Source organism: Columba livia, chromosome 11, assembly GCF_036013475.1.
Source record: "Columba livia isolate bColLiv1 breed racing homer chromosome 11, bColLiv1.pat.W.v2, whole genome shotgun sequence".
NCBI classification, from domain to species: domain Eukaryota; kingdom Metazoa; phylum Chordata; class Aves; order Columbiformes; family Columbidae; genus Columba; species Columba livia.
Window position 1 is genome coordinate 10,889,322 of NC_088612.1, and position 26,804 is coordinate 10,916,125.

At 36.6% G+C, this 26,804-nt stretch overlaps 1 protein-coding gene across 11 annotated transcripts in view; it reads right to left on the reverse strand.

Annotated features, from left to right (window-relative positions):
- Nucleotides 1-498: 498 nt before the first annotated feature.
- The window catches only part of DENND4A (DENN domain containing 4A), a 46,408-nt gene continuing 20,102 nt past the window's right edge, over nucleotides 499-26,804 (reverse strand). For 6 of the 11 annotated variants that reach the window (XM_065075936.1, XM_065075934.1, XM_065075937.1 and 3 more), the window contains 26 exons: nucleotides 26,061-26,127; nucleotides 24,747-24,805; nucleotides 23,973-24,117; nucleotides 23,203-23,378; nucleotides 22,372-22,472; nucleotides 20,803-21,021; nucleotides 20,418-20,563; nucleotides 17,115-17,248; nucleotides 16,133-16,268; nucleotides 15,335-15,541; nucleotides 15,102-15,230; nucleotides 14,687-14,831; nucleotides 14,120-14,239; nucleotides 13,363-13,503; nucleotides 11,373-12,466; nucleotides 10,580-10,790; nucleotides 9,390-9,484; nucleotides 8,266-8,441; nucleotides 8,017-8,163; nucleotides 7,435-7,645; nucleotides 6,935-7,189; nucleotides 6,295-6,412; nucleotides 6,103-6,129; nucleotides 5,442-5,604; nucleotides 4,487-4,551; nucleotides 499-4,268 (listed from right to left, as the gene is read on the reverse strand). In XM_065075936.1, coding sequence (XP_064932008.1) covers nucleotides 4,132-4,268; nucleotides 4,487-4,551; nucleotides 5,442-5,604; nucleotides 6,103-6,129; nucleotides 6,295-6,412; nucleotides 6,935-7,189; nucleotides 7,435-7,645; nucleotides 8,017-8,163; nucleotides 8,266-8,441; nucleotides 9,390-9,484; nucleotides 10,580-10,790; nucleotides 11,373-12,466; nucleotides 13,363-13,503; nucleotides 14,120-14,239; nucleotides 14,687-14,831; nucleotides 15,102-15,230; nucleotides 15,335-15,541; nucleotides 16,133-16,268; nucleotides 17,115-17,248; nucleotides 20,418-20,563; nucleotides 20,803-21,021; nucleotides 22,372-22,472; nucleotides 23,203-23,378; nucleotides 23,973-24,117; nucleotides 24,747-24,805; nucleotides 26,061-26,127 — 4,624 coding nt within the window. In that variant the 3' untranslated portion in view covers nucleotides 499-4,131. The remainder of the gene's footprint in view (nucleotides 4,269-4,486; nucleotides 4,552-5,441; nucleotides 5,605-6,102; nucleotides 6,130-6,294; nucleotides 6,413-6,934; nucleotides 7,190-7,434; nucleotides 7,646-8,016; nucleotides 8,164-8,265; nucleotides 8,442-9,389; nucleotides 9,485-10,579; nucleotides 10,791-11,372; nucleotides 12,467-13,362; nucleotides 13,504-14,119; nucleotides 14,240-14,686; nucleotides 14,832-15,101; nucleotides 15,231-15,334; nucleotides 15,542-16,132; nucleotides 16,269-17,114; nucleotides 17,249-20,417; nucleotides 20,564-20,802; nucleotides 21,022-22,371; nucleotides 22,473-23,202; nucleotides 23,379-23,972; nucleotides 24,118-24,746; nucleotides 24,806-26,060; nucleotides 26,128-26,804) is intronic. The other 5 variants (XM_065075940.1, XM_065075942.1, XM_065075944.1 and 2 more) reach the window with 1 other exon arrangement.

Below are 26,804 nucleotides of genomic sequence, written 5' to 3' on the forward strand. Positions count from 1 at the left end.
CAAAGCAGTAAATTATTTCCGCGTGCAGAACACAGGATTTGAGAGTTGCACAGCAAACCTGAAAACTACCCAAAGAGCTCCTTTTAAACCTGTCCCTCACCTTGCAATACAGACCCTACAATTTGCAGTAAGTGCCACCAATACCAGTGTGATGTCAACTGGATTTACATCTTATTGTAACAAGACTATACAGATCTGGAGTTAGAATACTGCATTACCACTAATAAAAACTAAACCCAGAAATACAACAAGAAGTTGTTGAACTGCTTGAGTTTTGTTTTCATCCTGATGCTAATCTGAATTTCACAGAATAGTGTATCCAGGACTCATTCTTATTGATCACACTGTCTTCTACACAACCACTACAAAAAACACCAACATCAACTATCAACAAACCTGCAAGGTTTATTGTTAATAACACCTCGTGTGAGCAAACGAGGTTGCAGACTTTTCTGTCATTCTAATCCATCTAATAAAATGTTAATGAAAATAACCAGGAAGATTTTAAGCTTTTTATTGACTCACTGTAAAACTTTTTTGGATGAGACAGAAAAAAAACCAAAACTTTAACATTGTGAACACTGACTTGCATATTTTAAAGGAACTACAAACCAAAGCAAACATCCAACATACTGGTTTTTGGTAAATAAAATTTAAACATTACATATTTACAAATCTACAACCATTCATTTAAAAAGTGCTGTTTGCAGACTGACAAAGTACCATTTTTAAACCCCAGTGAGACAATATCTAGAAATACCCCTCTCTCGTCACCATTTGCATCTCCCAGTTGTTATACAAAGATTTTTACATGCAGGAATTTTCTCTTCCTTCGGGTACAAGTCATTTAATTAGCCAGTCTAATTCATCAGGCTGCAACTGCATCAACAACAAACCTTCTCCAAATGGGAAACAGCAGTGTCAGAGAAACAGCACAATTTCTATTCACATTTCAGTATTTCATCTCTAATAATTATTCCAGTGGAACCATAAGTAAAGCAAAATATATATTGCACTGCAAATGTAAAACCTTTAAGGTTATTGACATAAGCATTATTGAGTACACAAAAGGAGAAAATTCAGTTCATACAAAATTTTAAATTGAAAATATGTCTCAAATATTTTATTTATCCATCTTTGCGGTATTGGAAAATATACTCAAATTGCTTTTCTAATAAAGGACAGTGAGATTTGAAAACTTTTTCAACATTGAATTGTATGATTCTTAAAAATTACCCACCTCAGGACCTACACTTTGAACATTATAACTTGAATGAGGAAATTTTTCCATTTGAAGTATATCGCTATCCCAACTATATTTTATTACAGTATTTCTATAGTGGACTGACTTGCAACAGACTTTATAAAGCACTTCGTTAAGTATAACGATTTCACTTGCTGAATTACGACATGATATTTAAAAGCACAGCCAAACCAAGGTCAGCAATGGCCAGGAGTGCAGGGACAGCTGGACTGTCTCAAGTATGCAGACAATCCTTCTAACGGTACTCTATTAATATCTACTCTTCTGATAATACTGGTGATATTTGAATGAAGTGGCAAACTTGTTGGTTTTACAAGTCTGAAGCAGCTGGAAGTACTGACAATGAAGCTGGGACTAGAATGGAGAAGGTGGCCCGTGGATGGCAAGTGTCACATCTGTTCCCGTGCCAGCGCACCCAGTTGCAGCGTCAAGTCCCAGTAAAGGAGCGGTGGTTAGAGACCGGGCTCGGTCACTTCTGCCAGACTAAAATCAGGAGCATGAAGCTTGCGTCATAGCCCAGAACCTCTAACGCACCGCAGCAGCTCTGGAAAACGCACCTGCCCTCCTTCATGGCTTGAAGGTCCTTTTAGAAAACAGCATCTGCCCCAAGGGGTGAGTGACACTGGGAACAGAACTGCCAAGCGCTGGGGACATGGGGACACCACCCACACACAGAACAAACATTTAGATACACAGCAAGTGCTGTGTGCAACTTTTACGTGGTAAATACAGCGTACGTACTGTACAAAGCAGAGCACACATGCACACTAATAGGTACTTACAATGAATATGTTAAAAAAATAAGCAGGTGGGTTTTTTTCCACGCTCGCTCAGAGGGATGAAGGGGTGTGTATCCACCTACACCGATACGCTGCTTACTGTGTACCTGGGCAGAAAAACGAGCTGCAGTTCATGCGCAAGGAATACTTTACAAGCGTGCTAGTACAAAACAGAGTGTCACAAATTGTTAAAATAAATTAAATGTGAAAAATGTCGGTAAGTGTAACATTGCTAGCTCCACCTCAGAGCGGGGGGATACTTTCAAAAAGGTCAGCTACATAATTAGCAGCAAATTAAAGAGGTATTACCCAACAAAAGCTGTCTTCAACAAGACTGCCTCTTGCAATTAGCATCAGCATACACCTGCAGCTCCACACATTTTACATCTGTTCTCCTTAAGGTAGCATCTCCTGACAACTTTACAGAGGTCTGGGAGGAGGTTACACGGAGCTTCATAGCAGCATTACTTCTTTAAGCCTCTAAGAGGCTCACTCTATTTCATTTAACAAAGTAAATGCGAGCCTTAAAGTTTATCTCCTTCCTGCCTAACTAAATATTGCTGTATTATTACACTTGCAAACTAAAGAGATTTTTAAAAATACCTGCTGGTAGGCAGATCAAAATATAAAATCTAATATAACAGCTGAATATTTAGAAGTATTATAACAACAAGTAAAAGAAATCAGAATTGGAAACCCATTAAGATTACTTAAAATAAAACTATTTGTTAAAACTTGGTTTAATTTGTTTGGGGTGTTTTATACAAAGCAATGTCTGTTTTCCCACCTCCATACAAGACTTCTGCCATTTCTCTGTAGCCTGCCTTCTGGTGCAGAGTTGCTATGTAACTGAAAGCACAGCACAAGTTTTTAAATCTGTAGAGCAAGACAACATGAGTCAAAAGCCATGACTCCACCACACGGACTGACAGCATTTCTTCCTCACAGAAAAAAAATAAAGTTGTTTTGCCTGTAAAACAGAGACCAAACATTCCAAGTACGTTTAGCTATGCACATTATGCCCCAATAAGCTACATTCTCTACGTATTCCTGGTAGCGAGTTCACTGTATCAACTTGAGTTTAAAGCTTTGGATGAGCATTATGTACGTGTCACATTTAGCGTGTCTCAAACACACTCACCCAGACTCTGAACACTGTGTGTTTACAAAGAACTTCTTGTAGGGTATTTGCTCTGTGTTACACCAGTAACGAGGCCACATCAATGAACAGCTGAGATGTTCTGATTCTATAACAATCTGTAAGACTCTTCAATATACCTTCTCTTTCCTAGGGAGTGAGGAGTGAAGGGGAGAGGAAGAGATTTCTGTTTTACAGAGACAGCAGGGCACGCATTAGTAGGGTTTTACAGGAGTTTACCAAACCTTCCTTCCAATTGCTGCGGTAACACCTTTTCCATGTGTGCATGGGAGAAATCCTGTCTCTAGAGCACTGTCTAGGTGAAGGTGAACGTTTTCTACTCTGCTCAAAAAACAAATCACTCTCCAAAACGTAACTGGACAAGTTACTATAAATAGCAGTGTACTGCAAAAAAAATAAGCACTGCATTGCTTATGCAGCAAGTCCATTTAAAATTCACTCCAGTAATTTAAAAAAATTAAAAAAATATCAACTTACTATAAACAATTTAAAATATGTATAATACAACTTTGTATGCTCTTCATAACATCATGAATATTCTATGTAAACAATAGATTTTGAAGAATTTACTTTGCTCACATTAGTTTCAGTGCATTGTTTCTGTCCACCTGTTCTCTAATTTTTATTTTATTTTTTTATGAAGGGAACTGTAATATGTTGTCCCAAGTTAAAGAACTGATTTTGTTTAGAATCTTCCTTTCTACACATTGATTTGCAGAAAGGACAAGGGATGGGGAAATAATATTCAGCCCATTTTTCACTCTGTCCATTTCCACAACTGTAGACAGGCCTAATTCTTCCCAGGCCTTCCGCCACCGTCTGTTCATACACATGTTCTTGAACACTGAAGACCGAGATGTTCCTTGGGACCGAAGTGGTTATTTTACACAGGTACAGATCATAGACACCATCTCTTTATCTCGCTATATTTAAAGATATGGTTCTCCAAAAATCTTTCTGCATTCCATCACTCCAGTACTTGGTGGTCGATCACAATTATGAGTGTTCTTCACTTGATTAGCTGTGAGTCGATCATAGGCCATTTTGTACTCTCTGTCAAAAGCATCTGCAGAAACAGAAAAGCAATTTCTGTACACTGTGCTCAAAGCCACAACCCAAATACAATGACGGTTACTACGCTTATCAGCAAAACAATAAAGTCCTTTTCATCAGTATTTACCATAGAAAGACACAGATGAAAACTACAGATTTTTTCGTTGTTGTTTGGAAGCTGAAAAACTAGTTTGTGTACATTCTTCATCTATGTCTATCTGAATAACTTACCTATATCAATGTTATCTCTTCCTAGGGCAACGAGTGAAAGAAACAGTATTTCTCTGTAAAGGCTCCTGAAATAGTAAAGAGAAATGTCAATTTATATAATGCAATAATACACCACATTAAAAATAGATCAAATTACCTAAAGATGACTTCTTTTTTTAAGTGGCATTTTGAACATGATTCCTGATTGCCACCTTCAAAATGTTGTTGTTTCTGACCTCTGGAGATTGCCCTGGACTCCCCACATCGAGATCACCCAAGTGCCACCAGAGTGAAACATCCACTTGATATACTCAACCAAATTTCACCAGATTTGACAAGCAGGTCAGGAACCTGCTTTCCTGCAGTCCCAGCTTATCTTGAAAAAGCAGGCAGATGAGAAAATAAATACCTTGTCAATACTCCAGCTCTTGAAAAGGCTGCTATATATCTTTTTATAAATAAAAATCAGTAAATCCCAGCAAGAAATATAAATTCATAGGAAATAATTCTCACTAATTCCACTGCTAATGGAAAAAACACTTCTTAAAAATGAGAGCTAACCTCTCTTCTTAGCTCCCCTTCTCTTCTCTACTAGAAACTTAAAAAAAATCCACCCATGCACCCTAGGAACAACACTAATATATATATAATATTTAATAACAAAATATATAAACTCCCTACTTGATTTGTCATCATTCAAAGGTAAGAGCAAAAAGCTGGCTGTACAGGAGAAAGGGAGACGAAAAAGTGAAAAATACTTTCTCCATTTTTTTCCTAAAAGAAGTTTGTAAAAGTTATCACAAAGAAGAAGAATATTTACCAGACTGAGTGATAAATCTGAGAATGCTGCTGAAAAACAGTGCTATTTTTCTTTAAAAAAAACCAAAAAACAAAACATACTATAAAATACAATTGATATTACAATAGCCTTTCTGGTGTCCAATCTCGCTCCAGTTAGGCTTGTTCACATTCTTACCTCTGTCTTTTAATATGTGGCCATTTGTTCAATCTCTCCAATATTTGACTCATTGGTCCGTACACATCATTCATCTTAATGCTTTTCACCATACTCCGCAAGAGCTCCTGGTTAAAAGAGTCATCATCTTTTTGCAATAAATGGACCATTGGGTACTTCTGGGCTGAAAAACATGAGAAATGCTGTAAGAATAAATATATTATTTGTGCAGCAAATAGAAAGTTGTTAAAAAAAAAGGTGGGAGGCTACACAAACTGAAAACATTGACATTTATGTAGTAAGCAAAGAACAATAAACCAAGTCAAATAATATCAATGTAAAACACTAAAAGCACATAGGAGAAAACTCAACAGCTGTAATGGGTCATGAGCTGTTTTCAGGCATATGATCCAACACTGGCAACAAAATTCTTAGTAAGCGACTTCTAAAAATAAGAAAACAAGCGAAGTGGATGAAATGTCAATGTAAGTTCAGTGTTTCACTGAAATATATTCCCTCTTATTCCTCCCTTCCCAATGAAGAAAAAGCCACTGGAGATACAGGTTAACGATTTGAAACAGATAAGCTGGAAAACTAAACTTGTTCAAGCAGTTTACATCCACCCTTCCTCCCAAAACAAGTCACACAAGCTTAGAATAGCAACACCAAACTGAACACTCACTCTCAAACAAAAGAGTGCGATTTTGACCTGAAAGACAAAAAGTAATATGATCAAAAAATCAGTTATATATCTCACGTGAACTATTCACAAAGACATATTTTCAAAACGCATTCTTCAGTTGCTCAAAATGAAAGTTATTATTCATAAAAAAAAAATCAATAAACACCAAAAACCACAAGAAACAAATCTTACTCTGAGCATTCCACAAAATATACAGAGGCTGCCTTGGATCCTGATGCAATTTCATATTGTCCCATAGCATCTGAATAAGAACGTATTTACTGTCCTCTGACATACAGTTTCGTGGAATCTGAACAGGAAAATGCATACATAAAGATATTTTATTACAAAGTCATGACAGAGGACTTACATATTTAGAATATATCTTCATGTCTATAGGCCTCATGGCAAAAAGCTCCAATATTATAACTGTTGTAAAACCAGAGAAAGCTAAATCTGAATAGTGACACAGCTAATGAGTATTTTGTGTGTCTTCCAACAGCCTTAAAAAAATCATAACTTTCTCCTCCTCCTGCTGCTTAACTAGTCAAACTGCAATAAAACCAACTAGAAACTTACTGTCTGTGTAACTGAGGATCATAAATTATGGCGTGACTAGTAAGAGCTAAACATTTACCCCATGCAAGTCCTGCTGAGCCAGAGTTCCAGACTCACACATATTTTCCTTCAGTTGACACATCCTTTACCAATTCAGGACTGGGCCGAGCATATTTTAAGACACATTTCTAAGAGTTACTGAATTATCTAACTATTTCCTATATGGGAAAATAAGCATTTCTCACACTTCAGTATTTCCTATCTGCTTCTGTACCTTGGAGTTTTTATTACAGTGCTCAGAAGAAAGTATTAATCCTGGTAAGTTGCTGGGCAAGTCCAAGCGCCTGAAATACCACACCAAATTCCAGAACACAATAGGGTGATGATCTACAAAGTCTGCCACTGTTATTGCATGATCCCCTTCATTTTCAAGTAAGCTCTCAAGTTCTTTCCACACCACAAGAGGACTGAGATAAGGAACTGTTATAGGATCGGGACTGGGTAAGCGCCATTCTAAGCCCAAGGAATCCTATGGTAAAAAGAAAAAAAATGTCATTACTTGGAACGTAGCTATTCTTACAAAGTCTTATGAATGCTTTTATTCCCCACCAGACACACCAACATCTAAAAGTTACAACTAATATTGGTTTAAATAATAAAACCTACTATTTCTCATAGTTTGGGATAGTTAATTCTGTTCTAATTTATGCTGTTTCACATTTCTCTATCACACACTTTGAAAAAATAACATTTAAGGTAAAAAAAACTACACACTGTTGGTCCTTGCAAAGTAGCAGGCAGGCTACCAGTAGGAATGATATGGCTCATCTTCTGGTTTTCCTTCTCATCTTCTTCCAATGGGCCAAAAGTGCTGATACTCCTTGCTACAGGGTGACTTGGACATTCTGACCCCGAGGGATTTTGTCTTCTTCCCGAGGGGATCTGGATACTTCTGGCACAAATACTGTCATGCTGCTTAGATTTGCTAGGGGGAAATAAAAAAATATAAGAATCTCAGCTTTTTGTTTTACTCTGAGTGCTCAAACATATACACAGTGCAAGTTTTATTTCCCCTTGTACTGATAATTAACACAAATATTCTAAAAGAGTTCATAAAATTTGCAGAATTACAGATGCCTACACGAATTGTTACCTAAGGGATGAAATGGTGAACACCATGCTGAAAATGCACTATGTGGTCAACTCAGAGGTAAGGGAGAGGCAGCGAGGAGATCCTCTCTCAAATCAGTTTTTCCTTTTCAGAGCGTATCTTATTAAATTAATTTACGTTTATGAGGAATACATCCACATCCACAGAGCACCCGACTAATTTCTATGCAGAAAATGCAGATTTACCTATTTGAATTTATATCCTCTTGAACAGACATCAGAGAGGTAGTGAGGCCAACAGTGGCTGCTGTGTTACAGGATTTCCCGCTCTGATTTGCAAAAAGCGATGGAAAATGCATGTTTTCTGTAGAAGGGCTGGACTTCAGAAAATAACTGCACGGAGAGCAAAAGCTTCATATTAGCTAAAGAACAAACAAAACCCACTTCACAATTGTGAACATTCTAAATCGAGGAAAATTCAAATAATGTTATTACCGTCCAGGTCGCCGAAGATCTCTGATTTCTATGCTTAAAAAAGGCAGAAATAAATTGCCACAGAAAGGACACGTGGTATTGAGATTTGAATCATCTGCTGTCCACCCTGCCATGATTTCTTCATCGTGAACCAAACAGTCACAAGTCCGACACCGTGAACAGCTGGAGATGAGGACCTGTATGCGGCAGATAACAGAACTCCACTATGATACATTCTCAAAACTATTCTTCTTTTACAAAGCAGTTAAAACTAGAGCCAAAATCCTTGCCCTTAGATGAATGCTGCTCTCCACTTGCATACAAGTTCAGATCTTCCCAGGCTTTAAATTTCAGTATTTCAGAAGAGCTATTAAATCATACATCGAAACTGCCACAGCAGACAGCTGATATGGTAAATGACTGGAGTGAGCATTGCCTGAAAAACTTATTAAGTGAAGGTCTTAATTCTGTTGTAGCAAGTAGACTGGGATCTGGAACTATGCTTGTAAAATACATGTAATTTAGCTAAGTGGCTTAGGTGATCCTTTTATAGCTTCCCAGAGTAAAACCAGCCAGTTATTCAAAAATATTTTTATTAGCAATATGTCATTTGTATTTTGTTTGCAACCATAATAGTACACGGGTATTTATGCACCTATATAAATTATTCTTAGAATTTAAGCACTCTTTGGCAGTGACTGCCAGTATAATATAAATTAGGGGAAAAAAGACAAAAATGACCAGTCATTAATCCAAACCTGATATTAACAGTCAGAAGTACAATGTTCTTACTAGATGCTACAACAAGAAATAGCTACTTATCTATTCCATATTTTTAAATGTATAGTGCTATTTAAGATTTGGTATTTTCACCTCAGACAAATTTAGCTGCACAAGGGATTTAGATGCCTGAATTCAATGGCATCCAATTCTCAAACTCTTGAGAACTGCAGTTTAAGGACCAAAAACGTGACTGCAATAAAGACATTTCTAGAGCAAGATCTGAAATGGTACCTAACTCTGTCACAGAAATTTTTAATAGATTAATTTTAAGCTTTGAGTTTTAACAGAGATTCAGATAGCATTCATATTTGAAGACATATTCTTTTAAGTGTATCAATTAAAATCAATAAATCATCCTGTACCTCCATAGCGTAGTTCTGAAACACACTGGTACTACTTGTGCTGCAAGAAGATATCAGCTCTGATTTGTCAGGTAAAGGGAACTTTGAAAGAGACCCTATTAAGAGAAAAAAAACCCAAAGTATTAGTTATTCAGAATATGTATTTTTAGTAAACTTTTTCTAGTCAAATAATAATGCAGTTATAAAATGTGTAACGGAAGATGCAATAAATCTGAAGCCGGAGTGTGAGGCTGCCATCTGCCCAGCACCAACAGCAGCAAAAATAAAATCTACAAACATAGAATTCCCATATGTCCAGTTTTCTTTTTTCAACAATTGGTAGCTTGGAAACAAATTTAACAGATTAAGTAATTCATACACACGCTTTTTTTGTCAGGACTAAAACTAGGGAAGGATAAGAGTTGCTGCTTGCGACTGCAAATATCCCCGACTCTGCTCTTTGCCAACCCTCAGCCTCAGGATCCTTGATCCCCTGGCCACAATGGCCTCCACTGCCCCTCTCCAGTTCTTCCACATCCCACAAACCAGGAGCCAAACCTAGACATGTTCTCCTAGGTGCTAAGTGGAGGCATCCAAATAAACAGATTGTCCTTTCACCCTGATTCTGCTTAACACACTGTGCTCTAGAATGACAGTAGTACACAAATTGGTATAAGAGTCACAACCAATTAGATCTTTTTTCCCCTAATCTGGGTTGGATAATACAAAGTTTGATAATCAGCTTCAACTGCGGCTTGTAGAAAACAACAGTTTTCAAAAAAGGATTTTTACTACTTTTAGAAAACAAAACCAGACTAATAAAGTTACCTTCTGAAAATTTTTATAGATGTCTTCTGGAGTTGTACAGCTTGCACAAATAAGATAATTATACAAAAACTGAAGGACCTAAAGGGTCTCTTATTTTCACAGCTGTACCATCCCAAAACTTATTCAGGGACAGGATGTTACTATGCAAGTTATTCCACAAGAAAGAACAACCAAACCAAGGTTCTACAATAAGAATATCCACAGGTATAGACAGATCTGTATGAGCAACAGTTTGCAGGTAGGAAAAGAAAAATGTTCTTCTGCCACAAAAAGGACTAACAACTAGGATAAGCCCAAACTGAGAATTATGAAAGAACAAGTAAAACTGGATTTTGTTTTTTTTTGTTCAGATCAGTGAATGCAATGCAAAAGTCGTCGCTTACCACACTGGTCAAATTGTTTTGATGAGCCATCGTGGGAAGCTGAGCTTTCTAGGCTTGTCCTGCTGAGGCCAATTCTCTTAATTTCTGATGTGGTATTTTCCTGAGGAGAAGCACTTTCAAAATCATTGCAGACATCTTCATCAGTTAGAGAAGTGGATTCTGAGTCCAGAGCTCCAAGAGATGAAACACTTGCTCGGTCTGAATTTTGATCCTGAGAGGAGAAAAGGAAAGCAAAATTATTTCTGAAAATAACAGGCAGACTTACCTCTGTAAATTCAAGGCATGAACTTCTCTCCTTCAAAAGTCACTCAGCTCAGGTCTGTACTCAGAACAAATGTTTCACTCAGGGTTAAATAACTACATGAGGATTCTCTTTAAGAGATTCTCCAAGTAAAACGACCTAAATGAAAACTTAATTATTTCAGTCCTATAACTTTTCCCCGCCATTGCTATAGAAGTTATTAGCAGCCAGCAAATGGCACCATTTCATCCCCAAGGACTGGGAAGAAAATGAGTTTTGTTTGAGTTGGTAGCAGCAAAGAACTTTCTAACCAAATGACCTCAGTTCCAAATTAGCCTTAGATGACTTTGGTAATCAATATGAGCAGACTTCCCTTTTTTCATAAAAACTGTAAAAAAATTAAAAACATTAAGTATTTTTTCTTTAGGTAAATAAGGGAAGGCAGACCAGTCTCCTCCGCCCTGTCAGTGATTAAACCTTTACAGAGCTTCTTCCTTAATCTATAGGCACTTAGGTTTTGTGATGTGGTGGAAAATAATTATAAAAATTTACCTTTGAGGATGCAGCATACATTGTAAATTTTGAGTACCACTTGCTGGCTTTCTCTGCAACCCCTTTTCCAGCAGAAAACATGCTACTCTTTAGAACATCAAACTTCGGTGTTAACAGCGTATCCAAGTTGAAGGACGGTGAAGACACAAGTGTTAATGCTCCAGTTGCATCCTGGAGCTGTTCCTTTGCGGGACTGTTTGGGGAATAAGCCGGGGAGGACCAAAGCCTGTCTCTTGGCCTTTCTTCACTCTTTGTGTGGTAACTCTTGGATTTGGTAAGCCTGGATGGCCTTGGGGAGTTTGGGGGAAGGCTGGACCTCCTACAGGGCTGGATTACTGTTGGGCTTTTTTTATTAGCATTTCTGTCATCATAGGGTTTTTGCAACTCAATGCTTGGGGCACGACTCGACAAAGGGCTGCTCATGTTGTTCATGTACATGACTATTTCTTCAGCTAAATCTCGCCTTGCAGATGGAGTAGAAACACTTCTATCATCGTCATCCTCCTCATCCTCTTTCTGCTGTTCTGTCTCAGCAACCAGCAGGGACAGCGGATCAAATCCAGTTTCAACATCTGTCTTTTCAACTGGTTTTACTGGAAAGCTGCTCTTTCTCTGCAGCTTTCTAGATTTGTCACTGGAGGATTTCACTGCTGTAGATGTTTCAGGTTCTGCATCCAAGTCTTCCAGATCAAAGATAACAGGAGACTCTGTTTTATCTGTAAAACTGCAATCAAAAGCTGCATCTTCATCACTTGATTCTTTCTCCAGGCTTTCTCTCTTAGATCCTAAAGAGGAAGTTCTGATATTAAGAGTTTTTGGCCTTATGCTTTTCTGTAATGCACTAGATAGGATTTTGGCATCAGCTCCCAGTTTTTCAACAATTTCTCCAGGGTTTGCTTCCTGATTTACTCTATTTATCATGAGTCCCACTAAGCCATCTCCACTCAGGTTACGGTTCCTGCCTTCCCATGGTATCTCCCTTAGGTCAGGTTCTACTGCGCTTTTATGTCTCTTTCTTAAGGATTTACTTTTTATAACTCCTGCTTCACCGGCATCCTCAAAAGATGATGTAAACAGCAATCCTACGGAACTCTCTGAAAAACAGATGAAACACAGTGCTTTATTTCTTACTATGCAAGAAAAATAACAAAATTACAAAAGAATGCAAATTCATCTCAAATGGTTTACAACACTGAAAGATGGAATGCACTATGTATTGTGCTAGGGGTTGAAACCTTGAACTGACCACGGTCACAACTTTCAGGAAGGATCAGATGATAAAACATTTATAAGCAAGTAAAATCACACAACATAGTAGTACTTCAAGAGAGATCATAAAGAAAAGTCTCGGATGTATTTAGGTTTCTCTTCCAGACACATACTCCATAATTAAGAGGTTTGAAATCTAAAGATAGTAAAGGTATCTAGGAAATGGCAAAAAAGTGCAACACTTTCTAACCTGATGAATTAGAGCCAACAAAAGGAGTTACTGTCAGAAAAATCTCCATTGTTTTGCCAGAGCATGAAGATGCAGACTTTAAAGTATGATATTACAGTATTTCAGGCACAGTTGACACTACTAAAATAACCAGATTTGACATTACAGACTTGTGAAAATGCCTGACAGTTTCCTTTCATTGTACTGCATAGAAACCTCTTGTCCATCCTGAAGGAATTTATTACTTGCTGAAGGATAGAAGAAAAAAAAAAAACACACCAAGACCTGGATTTTGTAAGCAGATATTGACTATAGGAAAAAAAAAATCTGGAAATGAAGAATATGCAGACATATCTCCCTGACACAGCAGATGCAGAATCTAACCTAAACTCACTCCCACAAGTTTCACTGGCTACTGCCATTATATCAGTTACATTATATCTTAAGTTTTGTGGACAAAAGAACTCAAGCATGTTACACAGAGCTCTTATTAGCAATTATTTATACAGACAAAATTGCACAAGAATCAAAATTATTTTCTCTTCCACTCACCTGTGTTGGCATCTGCTATGGTATTGTCCACTGTACCGTTGAGCCGCACTATGCTAGAAGCGGCTTTGCCATCACTTGAGTTCTGATAATTCAGTTTAGGTAGGCAGTCACCGCTCCCTTTTGCACTCTCCACTTCGGACACTGTATATAGAAAAGGACAGACAGTTCTTCATCATCAAAGCAACTTAATTTACATCTCAAGTTTCCATTACCTATTAGATGCTTTATGGAGGATTAAGTGACAGCATGTTGTACGTATCCCAAGATACATGGGCTGATATCTACTTGGGCAGAGGTTTTCAAGCTAGAATAACTGACGTATGGATATTTAATTCTCAGCATTACTTTTATAACTGGAAGTTAGACTTGCTATCTCTCTCAGACCAGCAAAAATTCACCCATTCTCCTCTTATGTGTTTTATAAAGAAAACAGACTGGTAGGAAAGGCTTTGCTGTAGATTATGCCTATAAAGCAATTTAATTTTTTTTAAAAGACAGAAACATTAAGCTGTAATTATCATTAAGTCTTTATGTTACTCTTATCACTTACTTGAAACAGAAGACGGAAAAAAGAACTGTAATTTCAAAAGTTAAACCATTAGACACCCAGAGAAAAGAACTTAAGACATGGGCATAAACTGTCATTACTACACACACTGTAAAAAAAACAAAAAAAAAAAAGCTGCCTCACTTAGCTTTTGCTCAAATCCCTATTTATCCACAATGAAGTAGTTATCTGTGTTCACAAGATACATACAAGAACTGGAGTCACTCTCTCTCTTGTCCTCTTTTTGTTCTTGTATATCTTGAAGAGAAGTTTTCCCTTGCTTGCCTTCTTCTTTGAGTGATGTGTTATTGCCCAAGTCTGCAAGTCCCCCTATTGCAAGAAGGCAATGACAGAAAAAGATGAATATGGTAAACAGAATAGATAAATCCAATCATTTTAGATGGTATACAGAACTCCAAACTCAAGGACTAGTTCTAGATACCTCTCAACTAACATCAAACAATGGAGTAAACAACAAAAAAAAGAAAGACTGGGCAGAAGTTTCTGCCATTTATTAAACTGGCTATTGTATGTACTAGAATAATTATCACATAAATTTCAGGTTCATATTTTGCATCCATGAGGAGCTGATACAATAAACAAAGAGCAGATTATTTCTAAATCAAAGACCAAAAAAAAAAACAAACCCGTTATTTTTTTAAAAATTGTGCAAGAACTTTTTTTTCTTTAAGACTGTTTTTATCATCAAATTCACAACAGAAAGCTTTCTGGAATAATTTTCTTATCAGCATGAAAATAGGGATGTGAGTACTTTACCAGGAACGGCAGTATGTGAGGTGCTTGCTGGTAGCTTTTTCAATGCTTTTTTAAACTGTGCTATTCCTAAAACAACGTTTCGTATTTTCATCCATAGGAAATAGCCACCTCGATTGCTTGAAGGCCATGTACTTTCCAAAACAGCCTATGTGGGAAATATCAAAGTCAAATGAAGTAATTTTAAAGAATAGTCAGGTACAAAATAATGAACAAATTTCAAATTGTGTTAAATTTGTAGTTATGAAGTAGACTTTTAAACCCATGAAAACAAAGACAACACAATTATTCTATCTTGTATTTCTTCCACTTACTAGAAATGACAAAATTACATCTGAATTGCTCCCTTATTTTGCTTGGTTCTATTTGCCTGGATAAAAATATGTTGTTTTTTTTTTCCTCTTTCAAAAATACTTACCTTATTGTAGTAGCCATAAGTAATGGCATTAGGGTCAACACCAGCTTTCTGCATTTCAAAGAGCACTCGCACTGCCAGCACCGGCTGACCGTACTGTCCGCACAGCTGCATGAGGACTCGGTAGCAGACCTGAAAATACACATGATTAGTACCGGGCTTCTGTAGTCAAACACATATTCCATTCCCTAAAACCACTGGGCTATTTCTGGCATTCTGGGGTTGGTTTATTTTACCTCATCAGGTGGATCTATTTTTTTGGTATGCATTTTTTGTAGCACATCATATGCAGTTCTCAGGGCCCTGACTTTGGAATGACAGACTTTCACGTATGCGGGAAGGCAGATAAACCAAAGACCGTAGCAGTGACGTAACAAACATCTGGACCACATCTGTGGTATGGATGAGTACTTCTTAGCAATTTTATGTGCAGATTTGATTTCCTGTAAAGAATCATAAATATTGTTTGTGGATATGTGCACGCACACACACATATATTAAAAAGTGAACATGTATCATCTCATTATTCCTACAGAAACTGCAACATTAATATAAACAACATATTCAAAGTGGGAAAGAAAATGAAAGCAGAGTGATACCAAAAAGAGTTGCTGTCCAATACTGCCCTCCTAAAAACTTGCATTTCTTGAAATTCAGGTCTATGACTTTTGGTCTGCATTTTTGTAAGAAAAACTTAAGAACTGGAGCCCCTCTTAAAGCCCCACACTGTGAAAAGCAATCAAAAAGTGGGTGCACAAGCCCAACAATTTGTGCTCGTGAAGAACAGCGTGAAGAACGTGAAAGGTGTAGGGACAGCACAGCCAGTGACAACCTGTGTACAGGGACTCTGTACGATACAGCGTAGGCAAGAAGGACAGGTAAACACCTAAAGAACAATTAGTATGGCTACTCTATTAATAAAGAATCATTAGTCAGGCTGCAGCCACTGCCAGTTGTTATAGCCAAATTCCAGATGAAGGCAGCAAGTTCACACTTTACAAAGCACCTCATGCTATACAAACGCCTGCAAGTACCTGTTTAGTTCTTCTGAACATCGGCAACGGGCTGTTTGGGCTACTGGCTTTTGAGGAGAGTTTGTTATTTGGTGTTTTAAGAAATCCTTCAGGTCGCTCGAACAAATCTAGTTTTAATACTGGAAATCCATTATAGCTGTAAAAGAAACATGTCACTTAACTCCTGCAAGGCAGTTCCAAAGTAAACATGTCAAATAATAGCAAATGAAATCAACTACGCAGTTGCACTAGAATCTACAGAGGAAAGAGAAAATACAAGTCAACCTTTAAAGAATCCATTGACAAAGCGGTTTACTAAACCATCTGTATGATTTCATAAACCTGCACAGTCTCTTACACTGTTATTTCAGTGTGAGCAACTTAAATTGATAAATAAGTTTGCTTTCCTTGCATTTTCTTTAATTAATGTGCCAAATGTTTTAGTATTGATTCTAGCTAATAAAAAAAATAGATCTGTGTGGCTTAGTCTCTAGGGAGCATGACATGACAGAGGTTTATAAAATCAATATGAACAACATCAAACTATCTAAAAGATTAAATTAGATTAGATTTAAAAACCTTTCTCAGAATTAATGAAGAAGCTAATAGATAAACTCATTTGACATAATTACTAAATCAGTAACACCAGTTTTCAGATACTTTCTTCCCAAAGAGTACCTGCAACTTCTATCATTATCAGCAGCAACAGGCCAACAGACTGGGTCCATTAACGCCAATTTTAACCTTAAAAAGCAGCAATTGCTAGCACAATGTGATGCGAACACACAGTCAGCTTTGTTGTTACTGCTTGTGTGTACACATGCACAAAATCATTACAAATTCAAGAGTTGGCACAGTAGCCGTTTTACATACACATGTTTACTCAGGCAACATATAGGGAGAGGAAAAATCTGCACTTTGTGGCTGTCACAAGAAACTTGAAACAAACTATGAGAGCAGGGGTTACAATTTTTGCCAGTGTCCTACTGTGTCTTTAGGGTACCTGTATTGTAGAGGGTGTTCTTCACCATTTGGCAGGTGAGGGATCTCAGGGGGTGTTATGAAAACCGTGTGCTCGCTCTTGTATGACTCATCCAGCTCTATAAGTCGTGTTTCTCCAGTTCTGTCCATATCTACCTGGAGAAGTTATTGTAAAAGAAAAAGCAGATACCAGGGTTATTGTATCTTCTGCCATTAAAGCTATATGGTCATGCAGGGCAAAGAGGAGGAGAAATCTGCACTTCCCAAACGAATGCCCCTGTTCTAAGGACAGCAGCACAGACCTGCTCCAAGGCTCCAGCCTAATTTCAAAGCATCAAACTGCAGGATCAAGTGGGAGAAAACTGTCCAACAATTTTACTTAAAGAATTTCATTCAACTGCTTGAGACAAAAATAAAGAACCAAAGCAAAATTCAGCTACCTCACACAAGATTCTGGGAAACTATGAACTGTTTCCCTTTGAGAAAAAGAACAGACAAGCCTTTAACAATATTACAAACTTCCTACTGCTACTGCTCGCATGACAGATACCACCAGGAACAGAACAAATATAATGTGTTATTACGTTCCACCTGAGAGCCTTTACTTGCTATGCGTGCTGGTATTTGTATTGCTTTCCTCTGATCTTCTGTCCCCAATTGTGTCTCCTCCAATACCTAAGTGCTGCTTCTGCTCACGAAATAAGATGCGTCTCCATCTCAGAGTTGGCACTATCAAAAACTACTCACTTCCTAGTGCACAGAACATGCTGTTTATTCACATATTGATCACCCCTGTGCTCAGCTCAAATATTGCCACAGTTTACCTTTATAGCCATTATTTAAATGGTTTAAATGGCAACCAAATTACAGCCAAATGGTGCATTACTTCAAGAAAATGAATAAGCAACCTGTGGAACCCAAAGATGTGGGTTCTTCGTGCCTTAAGAGTTTAGCAAGAGAGAATTAATGCACAAAAAGAAGCATATTCCACAGTTCTTGTCCTCCAGTGAGGTGGAAATATATCAAGTAGTTTCAGTACAATTCTTCAATATTTAAAATTTGATAAACATACAGAGAGGTGTTCTTAATTACATATTTTACTGCATGAGACAGATGGAAAGTATTAGCAAATAGAACCAGCCAAGCAATGAGAACATATGGCTCCTGAAGAGTAGATATAAATGAAACCTTACTTAGCAATTTAAATACTTCTAAGGATGTAGAAACCCCATAGTTACAAGCTTCACCAGTGACATAGAATAAAGCCAGTAACTTAAATATGTATTGAATTGATATAATTATTGAATTCCTGGAAAAATGAAAACTTTTGAGACAATTGCACCACATCTTTCAGTAAACAAAATGGGCAACTAATTATAATTTCTGCTGCTGCTCTCTGAGATAAAATAACGTGTTGAGGAGATTAGTCTTCAGCTTCAACTATTCTTAACATGTAGAAGAGATTAGTCTTCAGCTTCAGCTGTTCTTATAAATTGAGGCAAGGCTTAGATTATATTTTATGCACAACTAATTTCACAGCACATAAAGTTTGTCTCAACCTAGTGGCCTGTAACTACCCATAAGAAAGTGTTGTATCATCTTTCAACCCGTGACATCACTGTTCATGCATTCCCTTTCAGGTACTGGTTCACCTAGTGAACGACATTAATATATAAATAAATATTCACTTTATTGGAATAATGAAAATTTGATATCTGGTCAAAGCAAAGCATCTTGGATAAAGCTCTAGTTCATGCAGCAGTCCTTGGTATACTTCAATTCAATATTTTGACTTTGTATGTTACTGTTAAGCACAGTATCAGAAATAAGAGAAATGAAAGAAGACGAGGCAAATATTATTCAGAGAAATCCCACATGGGAACCCACTAATGTCAATGTAACCTAGTTTCACAAGCAATTCTAAAGCCATGGTAAATCCTAAATGCACAGTAATTCCAGTGCCTCGGTTTCCCTACAATTATCATAGGCATAGAAGTAGTTGTCCCATTAATAAAACCAAATAAAACCCTCCCTGACAGAAATAGAAGTTGGAGAAGCACAAGTGTACAAATGTTTTCTGTAAAGTTGATTCTCATGGAACCATCATGAGCACCTTTTTATTGTGGAAAGAAGCTGCCCACAGCATCAACTAGCAAAACAGCTGCCATTAGAACAGATGAGTCTCTGCTTCAGCTGCATGAGTGGCTACTTAACCTCTGAGAAAAGGTGAAAGCTCCACCAGCTCCACAGATTATGTGCAGTCTCACTCTGGCATCACCAAACTACGTATTACTTTTTCAGAAGAACTGTTTGAATTCCCAGGCATGATAACTTTCATTAGGGCATCAGCTTCAGTGCCCTCAAACTGTTCTATAAAATGAAATATAACAGACAGAATCGGACGCCGACATGACCAGCACATTCTGGATAAAAACACGATTCAACTTTAGTCAGAGAACTAACCTGCAACACAACAGAAACTAAGCACTGCTCAAGAGCACTTAGTTACTGGGTATATTCCTGTCTATGAGACCTCCCATTTTTAAACACCAATTGGCACACAGCAAAGCAAGCACTGTGTGTTGAACAGCTTTTTAACTGAACAATAGGATAACTGAGTGAACATTATAGAAATGTTGGCAATTAAATCAATTTATAAACCATAAATACCTGTAACTCATGCTGTAGAACTTTGAAACACACTTTTGAGAACTGCTACTAATAGAATAATGAACCCAGCAAAAGCTATGAAGAACGTTAAACACCATTAGACCATGCTTTTATATTTCTCTAAGAGTAACTAGAAAACTACTGTTAGAGAGAACTGGCCAGCACACTGTTTCAAAAAAGCCCAAGGAACCTTCCATTTATAATGATTAAAACATAGTGAGGCTGTCTTCTGTCTTATAGTGTGCTGCTCATCAACCCTATTCCTAAACAACTGCAAAAGTTCTACACAATCTATAAAAATACTTGTAGTTTTACCAAAGGAACATAATTCTCTGATGAAGAACCTCAAAGTTCCTACCTTAGAGTATTACACTTACTTATGGCTCAGTATTTCAGAGCCTTACATACAGGTGAAAATTAGCACTTCTAATTTGTGCTCGCCGTATGTTATTTACACTTTCCAGAATCTGAAGCAGAGAATGAAGGAAAGCCCAACAAAAAAGTAAAATGGAAGGCTACCATGACTAGAAAAAAAGTAAAAGGAAAAATAGAAAGAAACTTGCACTTTAAATACATTCTGCTTGTACTATATATATCAGATAATGTAAGAAACAGCCGAAGTTTAAAAGCTATATGCACATGAAGACATGCTTACTTTATCTACACAGTCATCAAAAAATGCAAGGCTTGCGTCCTTATCACTGACAAAAGAACACTCTTCAATGAAGCGAATAAACATCTGAGTTTTGGTCATCAGTGTGTAGAACTTTTGATGGGAACGATCTCGACTTTTGAGGAAACCTATGAAGTGAAATCAGAAGCAGGTAAGAAAACCTAAAAAAAAAGAAGCCCTCATCAAAAGTCAGCAAGCATTCTACCAACAAACTTTTTGCTTTCCTTGCCACTACTAAGCAATTTTTCTGCATTTACATTCCTACCATCACTCACAACACTAACACTGCAAATATTTTCATTCTTTAAATAACAGAGAATTTAAAGTCATAAATTAATGCATATAAAACAAGTTTCTGACTCTTCACCTTGTAGTTCAAAGAGAGAACTTGCATCTGTGGCTGTTTCAGAGGGTGCTTCTGTTATTGGCCTGAGATAAGACCTGTAACCTTTGAGTATTGAGGCCATAAAACACAGAAACGCTTCCTGGATCTCCAAATCTAACAGATGCAGTTTCTTCCCAGAATTAAAATCATAGTCATTCATTGCCAGTTCCATTAATGCATCTTCTCTTGGTCTCTGTTGCACTGTGAACAAAACCAATATTATAATGTTCCAAACTTAATTAAAAAAAAAAAAAGTGAAACAGATTAAAATACATGCTATTAAACTCAGTCATGACATGTGACAATGGATTCAGCTTGACCTTGTACGACTCATGCATCTCTGGATAATACCAAAAGCAAGACACATTTACCTTTTCAGCACATTCGTTACTAAAGCAGAGTGAACCAGTACAGACAGGGCTTGAAAAAACCCTCAAAGAAAGCTATTTATAAAAACATATGAAAATTTATACAAGAGCTGATTAAAGAAGCATATTTTAGGGACAAACACATAGATATGGTATTTTTTTTTCTACAGTGCCTTTCAATTCAAGGTGTTCCATATTAAGGACCTATATACACAGAGTAACTCCACTCAGATGCAAAGTGGAACCTTTAAAACCCAGCACAATGAAAAATGCTGATAGAGAGAGAAACCAGGCTTTTTTTTTTTTTTTTTTTTAAGTTCTAGCAAACCCCCGGTCTTAAAATAGACACTCATACAAAGTGCCAAGTGGTTTCGCCACCGTCTTTCCACAACATATAATTATAGCCAACCTTATAGTGATATTATGTTTAAGCAATTTACTCTGTAATAAGAACTTAAGATCAATACCACTCTCTTTATATAGAGAGTATAAGGTTTAAAATTTGTTTCTGAGGAAATCCTCACAGTAAAATATATTAAAATTATGAAGCAATAGACAATTTTCATCACACTCCGCATTTCTATTTCCAGGTGTTTTGTTTTAAAGAATTTTACCAGTATCATCCCTGTTTTTCTGCTTTCTCACATCAAGGTTCAACATTCTTCACAATATTTGAGGATTCTATCAACAACCAATTTTTTTTTCCTCAGAAATGTCCAGCAATTGTGCTACACATTTAAAACTCCAATGTTTATAAAACATTTGTTATTTCCACCTTAAAATTTTCGGCAAAGTACTATCAGCTTGAGTGCCAAAGTAATCTCAATTGTCAAGACTCGAGAAGGCCTTGAAGACAAACCAAAGGGCTTTATTAGTTCCTGGCCTACTCTTTGCTTTACTATTCTCATATAAGTTCTGCTTGCCTTTTTTTTTTGGTACAATGACAACATCAATACAAAGATATTTCTGTTGAGCATCACCTTATATAGATGGAAGTCTACTCCACCCCAAAGGCCCCTATATGGGTTCTAATCTCTGGACTTAAAGCACAGATTTCCCAATTCTGTACAAAAACATTATGTTTAGTGTAAAGGGTGAGTTAAGATATTTAATTAGCTATATCTATCTGTTAATGTGGCACGCTATATGCAATGTAAATCTTACTATGCACTTGCCCACTCACATTCTGCCAGTTGTTGATATAAATTACTTAAAGTGTTCATCAGATTTTTACAAGGTTTCTTTGGCAAGATCTTCCATGCAATAGCTTTCTTATCTCCAGTTCTGGAAGAAAAAAAAAAAAACAAGGTATGAATATAGACTAGAATATGTGTGAATATGTGTGCAGACAGGACTGCATTCAGAGGATTTTTATATCCCAAAGAATGGGAGAGCATCATACACAATTTGCTCCATTAAAACAGGACTGAGAAGCACTGAAAAACAATAAAAAAAAAGTCAAAGTTGGTTTACTATATGGAGATTTGATCACTGCCAACCAACCCATGTGCCAGATTTCAGCAGCCACACTCTTTAGCACTGAAACCAATCCACTCAGAACTCACGAAAGGCGGATTAACAGTATTAAGCACCTGCTGTTGCACAAACAGCCACCACAAACACCATGTTCTGAACTGTAATTACTTAAACTAGGATGGAGATAATTACTAGAATGCTCATAGTAACCTGAAATCAATTTGATAACTGCTTTGTGGTTGGTGCATATAGATTTGGACTTAACTATACCATTATGATGACGAAAAAAAATTACAATGTCCTTTGTCAACAGAGGGCACCAGCATTCCTCAAGACCCTATTGGTCACAAAGTTGCAAAAATTATAAGTGTCTGTGTAATACTTTTTTCTATATGATGAAACGGAATTAATCTGTTCCAAGAAAAAGCACAGAAAAATCAGAGGTTTAAAACAAACAAAACCCTGCAAAGTTTTGCCAAAAAGCTAGGTTTTGCCTTTGAAAATTAATGCAGAAGGAAAATTATTAATAAATACTTACTGAGAAATTGTATTGGTATCTAGGTCAACACAGCTAACGTCTGGTGGAGGGTCATAGAGGTCAAAGTATCTTGAATCAATTCCCACGATGAAGGGGCACGGGGCACTTAACACATCTGCCAGTGCCAGGGGACAGAGAGGAATATATGGGCAAGGCCAATGGAAGGGAAATATCATCTTTGAAAATGTGCAGAGATAAAAACATAGGTTAAACTTGTATAATATAATCTACGCAAGTATAAACCACACTTCACTAACTGCCACTTCAAAAGTATTTAATATGGTAGATAATTATTAGTGAAAAATCTAAGTGCAGATTATTAAATAAAAATGCACTAATTTCTTTAAAATTCAGTGTTTTCAATTTGTAGGAAAAATAAAGCTCTTCTTTATATAGTAGGACAAAGTATATAGTAGATGTAGTAAGACAATGCCTATAGTGAAGACAGGCAAGAAAATAACACTCATTTAAAATTCTTCTGCAAGAGAGAATACAGTGCTATGTGAGAAAATGAAGAACTCGGTGCATTGTGATGGCCAAACAAGATGCTTATTTACAGTATTTACAGTCAAAGAACAAATAGTTATTCTTTCTCTTCTGTCTTCATGGATATCATTAGCAACATTTTTTTTTCTCTCTAAAAATCTTTAGCTTTATTCTTATTTTTAAGTAACCTTTAAGGCTAACAGCACTATTACTAATTTTAGATTTTATCTAAAAAACATTATCTTTTCTACTCAAAGGTGTATGATTAAAAGAATGTTACTTACAGAGACTAATGCCTCTGTCACACTAGTAAGGACAGAAGGTCGCAATGAATGGATGAGAATTTTATGTTCCGTCACAGCAAAGACCAGCAGAGTTACGGCATTTTCAGGTCCTAAATTCTGGAGTAGCGTAGAAAACTTGCCCCCGCTGTTACAGAATAGAAACACGTTGGTGAGTTCCAGGGGACAATAAAAAAAATTCAATAACAAAACAGAAACCAAGGCATTAGAGTAGGATTTTATAAACTTCAATCTGTAAATATTTCTTTTAAAAAAGATTGCAAGGCAGACTACATGGTACACTTCACTGGTCAGTGAAGAACAGTTACTTCCCAGTAGTCATTACTTCAGTCACTCTTGACTATTTTCAGGACATGTGCATGATGATTTTTCTTTTTGAGAAGCAATTTACAGGGAGAAAACATGCATTTCTTTAATCATTATCCTGCAGAGACGCAAAAGTTAAGACAGTCACAGAACCACTTCAATTATCTTTCAATGCAAAAGCTGCTCTATCTTGGGATCCCAGGTAGCAACTCCTAGAAAGGGGATCTAACAACAGCTAAAGTTATTTGCAAAAACACAGATATTGTTCATTAAGTATGTATCTTTGCCAGGGTGTAGGTCTGCTCACATAAATAAACTTCAGATATGCTAGCTACAAAAGGCACCAGACAAGGTAAGTTAATGTGCATGATCACAACTGGAAATACTAAATCTTTTCCGCAATATAAGCCACAAAACATTTCAGAATTAAACCGCAGATTCTGTACTTGCCTCAGTGGAAGAGGTGATGACACAGGCTGGCTAAGAATCAAGTTATCATGTGGAGATAGCTGGAAAGAGATTTTAAAATGCATTCTTTTTATTTCTAATAAAAATTCCAAAAGTTCAGAATTATGCAACTATAATAAAAAACAAAACAAAAAACCACCTAAAAATAAAATTTAAACTAAGCCAAACCTTCTATAGCCCAGCTGTATCGCACTGCAAGAAGTGGTATGCAATGCTGTGCATCAGTATCTTTTAGTAAAAACCAGGCAAAGCACATTCTTCCTTTCTTAATAAGAACTGAATACACTGCAGATTCATAAAGAAGAATTTAAACTAGCTAATGCTGCAAAAAAATGAATATATTAACTACTGAAAAATGATGCCTTCTATATTTTAAGTGAAGACCTGTAATTCATCCACAGCTTTCAAAGGGCAGGGGGAATTCAGTTTCAGTGTAACTGTTCTCCAACCCCTTTTCAGTAACAGTAATAAATGCCACTTCTTTAGAATATCCCAGTACACCAAGGAGGATCTTTAATGTTCCATACTTCCTATAAGGACATAACCCAAGACTTCACTAGCACACAGGCTACTGCATTAAGACTTAAAACTGCACAGCGTTCTCCAACAGGGAGTAACATCAGTTTGTAACAACTTGTTCAAAACCACAGGATTGCTAGAATAACTACAACCAGAACAGTGCTGTCTTTTCTCAGCAATAAAGTTTTTACACATCTCTTCCTATTTTGCCTCTTGGGAAGAAAAAAAAAAAGAAAAAAAATAATAATAACAACAGTTCTCTTAAGAAGTCTTTGAGACAGGGATTTCCTCTCTCCTACACAGTGTGACATGGGTGAAATTTCAAATAACAGATAATCCAACTGGGTTCCCCTTTGGGGAAACCTGGTAATCATGAATATATGCTTCACAGCTGCTTTTAATTCTATTTGTTTACTTCACACTAAGCCTTCATACAGTTGTAAAAAGAAAACAGTTCAAAAGTTGTTGCAAAAAATCAAACCAGGTGCCAACTTTGAGTAGTTTTTCTTTAATTTTTTTTTTTTTTTCAGAGTATATGGAAATTAACTTCCAAGCTCACTAAACAGTATCTTGTAATATCTCATTAAAGTCCTTAACTAAAGTGGCATCAGAACCGTGAGAAATCTGTAAAAATCAAGTGTATGAATTTAGGAAAAAATCCTGAACAACAACAAAAAAAGATTTAACATAAATATTATATTTTCCATTTACAAACCTGTTCAACAGTTGTTCTGCCTTCACTTAAAACACGGCAATTAAGAAGAAATGGACACTTACCTGAACTAGAATTCGTGGCCTCTGAGGGGATGGAAAAGGAACTTTATGCATGAAATGGGAAATGTGCCTAGAGGAAAAGGAAAATACAGATTTAGTAGACATTAGAAGCTTAAACTGCTTTACTTCAAGACAAATTTTGGCCTGTAAATTAAATTATTATACAAAACCAGTACATACTTATTCAGAAGACTGAGAGAAAAAAAGCCAAACACCAAAACAGGCCTCAAATCCTACAGGGATGTTCCAACCTTGAAAAATCTACTCTACTAGTGACAACCAAAATAGCAGGCCAGATTATCTTTCAGACTATGAGCTTGGTTCATGACACTGAAAAATAAGTAGCGCTTTTTTTAATATATTGTAAATTAGAAATACCAATGTTTGACTATCACAATACCATTTTACAGTCATGCTTCTGGCTTGATAAAGTGCTATACCTCAGAGACACCACTGGTTATTTGCAAAAATACACTCAGAACTGAGTATCGAGTCATTGAGTTAATTAATTTTCTCCATTTCCAAATACAAAATGCCATGCAAAATTTCTCAGGAAAAAAGTGTTAAAGTTTTTCCAAATATTAAAAATGTATTTAAAATTTAAGTTGTCAGTTTTATAAACTGCTTTAATGTACAAAAGGTCTAAAAGTGTAGGGGTTCTACATAATACACATTTTCCCATTGAAAGAAACCACCTGCAATCAGTAGAAACTCAGGCAGAGGTAATCCATCAGAAACTGCACGCTA